The sequence below is a fragment of the Canis lupus genome, chromosome 17, assembly GCF_048164855.1.
Source record: "Canis lupus baileyi chromosome 17, mCanLup2.hap1, whole genome shotgun sequence".
Lineage (NCBI taxonomy): Eukaryota > Metazoa > Chordata > Mammalia > Carnivora > Canidae > Canis > Canis lupus.
In genome coordinates this window covers 44,903,398-44,909,029 of record NC_132854.1, presented here as the reverse complement: position 1 = coordinate 44,909,029, position 5,632 = coordinate 44,903,398, and the positions used below count along the sequence as shown (strand labels likewise).

General features: G+C 36.8%; 1 protein-coding gene across 1 annotated transcript; it reads right to left on the bottom strand.

The window, feature by feature from the left end:
• Nucleotides 1-2,012: 2,012 nt before the first annotated feature.
• On the bottom strand, nucleotides 2,013-2,409 carry LOC140608055 (large ribosomal subunit protein uL15-like). The gene has a single exon (XM_072782843.1). It carries the CDS (start codon nucleotides 2,407-2,409, stop codon nucleotides 2,017-2,019), a length of 393 nt encoding a protein of 130 aa, XP_072638944.1. The 3' UTR covers nucleotides 2,013-2,016.
• Between the last annotated feature and the right edge of the window lie 3,223 nt (nucleotides 2,410-5,632).

Here is a 5,632-nt window from a genome sequence, read left to right as displayed (position 1 = left end):
TTATTTATTTTATAACTGGAATTTTGTACATCTTAGTCCCTTTCTTTTGTTTCGCCCATTCACATAAGCCTTCCTACCTCTGGTAACCAATAGTCGATTTCTGTATCTGTGAGTCTCTTTCTGTTTTATTTTGTTTGTTCATTTGTTTTGATTTTTAGAGTCTACATACAAGGTATGATATTTGTCTCTCTCTGACTTTTTCATCTAGCATAATATCCTCTATGTTATGTATATCCCTTTTGCTGCTAATGGCAAGATTTCATTTTTTTTTTTTTACAATGGAATAATATTCCACCATGTATATGTGTATATATATATGCACCACATCTTGTCTATCCATTTATGTATGGATGCTTAGGTTGCTTCTGTATGTTGATTGTGTATATAATGCTGTGATGAACATAGGGATGTATATATATCTTTGAGTTGGTTTTTTCTTTGGATAAATACCTAGAAGTGGTATTATCCTATCATATGGTGGTTATATATGTATATATTTTAAAATATTTTATTTATTTATATTGGGGAGAGAAGGAGCATGATCAGGGGAAGGGGCAGAGAGGGAAATGGAGAAGCAGACTTCCCAGTGAGCAGGGAGCCCAAAACAGGGCTCAATCCCAGGACCCTGAGATCATGACCTGAGCTGAAGGCTGACACTCAACTGACTGAGCCACCCAGGTGCCCTAGTAGTTACAGTTTTAATTTTGGAGGAACCTCCTACTGTTTTCTACAGTGGATGCACCAATTTACATTTCAGCCAACAGTGTATAAAGGTTCCCTTTTCTCCATATCCTCACCAAAATTGTTATTTTTTTGGTCTTTCTGACAATAGCCAATCTGACAGATAATACCTTATTGTGGTTTTGATTTTTATGTCCCTGATGATTAGAGACGTTGACCTTCTTTTCATGTGCCTGATGGCCTCTTTGTGTCTTTTTTGGAAAAATATCTATTTATTCTCTATTTTTAAATCAGGTTGTTTGTTTATTGATGTAAAGTTGTTTAAATATTTTGGATATTTACCCCTTTTTGGATGTATGATTTGCAAATAACTTCTATTCAGTAGGTTGCATTTTGGTTTTAATGTTTTTTTTTTTTTTTCACTGTGCAGGTATTTGATAGCTTTAATTTTTCTTTTTATTAGTATAATTTAAACATCTCTAGATATACTTAAGTCCATTTTAATTTCTTTTTAGTAGTGGTTCATATCCCTTATTTACTAATTTTTTAGAATGTTAGATATTTTCCTTATTGATTTATAGAATAGCTTTATATATTAAGGAAATAAGCCATTTATCTATGTTGCTATATTGTTTTGGCCAATTTTTCATTTCTCTTTTGATTTAAATTATGGTGGATTTCCCCCTATATGTTACTTTAAAAAATGATTATGTTTATCATACTTCAATGTCTTTTCTTTTCTTTTCTTGGATCAGGTGCACAAAAAAATCGTTTTTGCATTCTGTCATTATAAAACATTTTCTTTTGTGTTTTCTTATATTTTTCTTTTAATTTCCTTTTTATAGTTAAATCTTTGCACCATATGGGATTTTTATGTTGTAAAAGGTAAGATAGAAATTGAATTGTAGTTGTCCTTATGTATATCCTTTTAGCCCAACATCAGTTAGTGAATACTAACTATACTTTTTTGTCCATTATCCTAAAATGTCACTTTTTTCACATGTTAAATTCCAATTGGGTCTACTTCTGGATAGTCCGTAGATCTATTTACATTTTACTATTATGCATTTTTACTTACTGTAAATTTAAATATGTTTCAATATCTTATTGTAAACACCTCTATTATTCTGAATTTTCTTGGTTTTCCTTTCCTTTTTATTTTTCCATATGAGCTTTGACTGTCAATTAGAGTAGTTCTATATATTTTTTATTTTTAAATTAAAAACTTTTTTGAAAAGCACTTGTTAGCATTTAATGAACCTCTCCCTATGTGGCTTCAAACTACTGGAATGCAGGCGCCCCCCCCCCCCCCCCCTTATCTTCTCCTCAGCTCTTCTAACTGAAGAATTTAGCCTTCACGATGACAGTCTGTTTTGGGAGCTTACCAACTTTTCCAAAACTGTAGTAGCCTGATCGCACCACATCAATAATAAGAGCAGCTCCAGTCTTGTTTTTGGTGGCATTTACCCATGTCTGCTCAACAACTAGGGTCCACAGTTTATCAAGGTTGACAGTTGGGCAGAAGCTGTGGTTCCTCTTTAAGTGGTAATGTCTCATACCAACTTTTCCAAAGTAACTTGGGTGATATTTGTCAAAGTTGATCCTGTGGTGATGCATGCCACCAGCATTATCCCAGCCTCCTGGGTGCTTCTGGTGCTTGCTGATGCGGCCGTGGCCATGGCTCACGTAGCCTGGAAGTTTCCGGGTCTTCCTTAGTCTGGATGGCATGTTGAAGTAGTTCTTAAAAAAGTAGGCTGTTGTTATTTTTCTAGAGGTCATGTATTAACATAGATTTGATATCTGTCCACCTAGGTGTATGTTATTTCTTTTAATTTATTACAGGTATCTTCTTTAGTTGTACCTTAATGTTTTCTTCATGTAAACTTCTTTTAAAGCATAGTAGGCATTTTATCTTTTCTCCTTATTTTTCCATTTTACTTTTATTTGGTTATTTTTACACAGAAAGCGTACTTATTTTATTTTTTTAATTTATTTATTCATAGAGACACAGCTAGAGAGAGAGAGGCAGAGACACAGCTAGAGAGAGAGGCAGAGACACAGGCAGAGGGAGAAGCAGGCACCATGCAGGGAGCCTGATGTGGGACTCGATCCCGGGTCTCCAGGATCACGCCCTTGGCTGCAGGCGGCGCTAAACCGCTGCGCCACCAGGGCTGCCCAGCGTACTTATTTTTGTATATAAATTTTGTTCCAGTCATATAATATTATTAAGAGGCTGTGAGCGTAATGGGTAAGATCACATGAGTCAGTGCCAGACGGCCTGTGTTTGAATCCCAGCTCTACCATTTACTGGCTATTATTGTGAGGATTACAGATAATCCATGAAAAATGCTTAAAATAGTACTTAGCTTAACCATTGTTTAGATCAGATATTGTTATAGAAGTTAGCTTGCTTCTGGAGAAGAATTTTGATGGTTTCTTGTTTCCATACTTGGGAAAAGCTTAAGTTAGATAGGACACATTTTCTTTGCTTGTGGGGAACTCTATTTTCATTTGCTAATTCATTTGGTCCTCCAACTCTCCTTTGATAGACTAATAATTATACTAAATTTCACAAATGTGAAATTCTACTCAGAGTGATTAAAAAAAATATCTGCACCAAACTTTAAATCCAGGTTTCCCAACTCTAAAGCCAAAATCAAAATTTAAATGTGCCAATATAGTAAAAGAAAAGATTTGTTTGAAAATATAAGCCTTTTTAATCACAAAATTTGTTCTTATACTTACATATTCATTGATTCATGGAATGTTTTTCTGTAACATGCTTTAATATAAAATGTGCTTTAATTACACAAGTTCAGTTTGTGGGAAGAAGCTCTTAACTATGGCTTCAGAGAAAGAAAAAAGTAAAAATAGTACTACCCATTTGACCCACTTTAAAACTATCTTTTCCTCTTTGTGTCTTTCCCACCCTCTCTCCTCTCTCTATGCCTATTCCTACTCACTGTAACCCATATAATACCTGACCTGGGTTACTACAACAGCTATTATGTGGTTTCTTCATCTCTAATCTTGTCCTCAGAGCATTCTCTGCACTGTCACCAGAGTGGTATATTGCAAGTATTAAGCATTTCCCCTTCTACCCAAGTTAGAGCTCGTTAGGGCAGCTTTAAGGCTCCCCCTGCTTACATCTGTTATCTCTCCAGCCTGGAATCTCACTAGAATGCTCAAGCAATAGCAAATGCTCAAAGTTCTCTTGAGCACACAAAAGTGCCTTTTCATCTTTGTGAATTTGACCCCTCATTGCCCTACTACTTTCTTTTTCCCCCAGTAATGAGCAGTGTGCTTCATATACCAGAGATTCTCAGTAGATGTGTTTCCTGAAAGAATAAACACATGTTTCCGCTTTTCTTTTAAAACATCTTTTAGGGAAGCAGTTTTTGTTGTGGAAAATTTTGAGAAGTTTAGTTAAGCACCTGGAGTCCTGGCATGCATGCATGCATGCATTTATTTATTTATTTAAAATTTTTTTAGTCTTTTTTTTTTTTTTTTTTTTTTTCAGTCCTGGCTTTTAGTTCTGATTCTGCCTTTGGCTCACTGTGAGAGCCTGGACATGTGTCTTTAGGTTTGGGCATTTAAGTGTCCAAGCAGATTTTGGGACTGAGGCAGCTCACTATTTAGGGGAAAAATTAGGAAGCACCGAAGAGGCAGGAAAGCTTTGCATATTATTTATTTCAAGTTTTACAACCATCAGGGAGTAGGAATTAATATTCTCATGCTAGTGGAGAACAGTGACACAAATAAATGGTGTTCGAAGGGGAGAAGAAAAATGCTTCTGGTGCAGGGGTTCTGAGGAATGAAGAGGAGAAAAGCCAGAAGTGAGACTGTCTTCATTCCTGAATCTATCCCCCTCTGCCACCTCCACAATCAAGTCTTTGGGAAGGAGGGAAATGGTAGGGAGGGCCAGGGAGATTTGGAGAATCTAGAACAGGGGGCCTTCCTTGTTTCTCAGGGCATGGCCTGAGAAGACTGCACCTCTTTTAATGAAGTTGAACATTCAGTATATTCAGTGTGTAGGGCTGTTCACTGCAGTTGCTTTGAAATGTCTGAAGAAGGGTCTAAGCAAATCAGTCTGTGCTAGCACTTCTGGTTCCTATGGCATATATGTGTCATCTGGGGAGTCAGCCTTTCTCATGGCACTTGTTGGGGATGCCCAAATGCTAAGAGGACTGTAAGAGCAGAGGGTCAGGACAAGAAGACTGTAGAATGTGGGACTCTGTGGCTGGAGTCTGGAGCAGGTTGGAGACAGGCAGGACCAGACTCACTTTAGCAGGATGCTGAGCCAGCTAGGGCAAAGCTAGACCAGAGCACATTACTGCCAAAACCTCTCTGCTTCAAATCTGTAAGAACTTAGAAAGTTGTTGGCAAGGAGGCCATCAGAAGGAAGGAGGAAAAAGAGGTAATTAATTTACTGAGGTCAAATCCTGAAGCAACTGAGAGAATACCTGAAAAGTACTGGCTAGAACTGGGGGAGACTGAGTAATAATCATTGACGAGTCAAAGATGGTTGTTTTTGTTCAATGGGCTCAAAATCAAGATGAAATTCCTTGCAGAACATAGTTACCTTTTTAAAAAAACATTTGAATTGTGGCATGTATCATCAGTATATTTTTAATAATTCCTCAGTCATTCAACAACTGTTTATCAGTCATCTACTATATATAGGAATTCTGCTCATGACCTTTCCTGATGTTTCAAAGCCCTTTTTGAAACAACTCTTTCTGTGACCATATGCTCTCTTGAAGTCTCATGGAGACCTCCTAAAGCCCAGCTTCTGAAGCCCACCCTACCTTTTCTTACAGCAGAGGTTCCTTACTCTTCATAAGTCCCCCTTTAGTGTTGTTTACCTGGGGATTTCCATTATTATTTTTCAAGCAGTAGTCTACACAGAAAGGTGTGTTAGGCTTATATATGTAAATGTATAGGATATAAA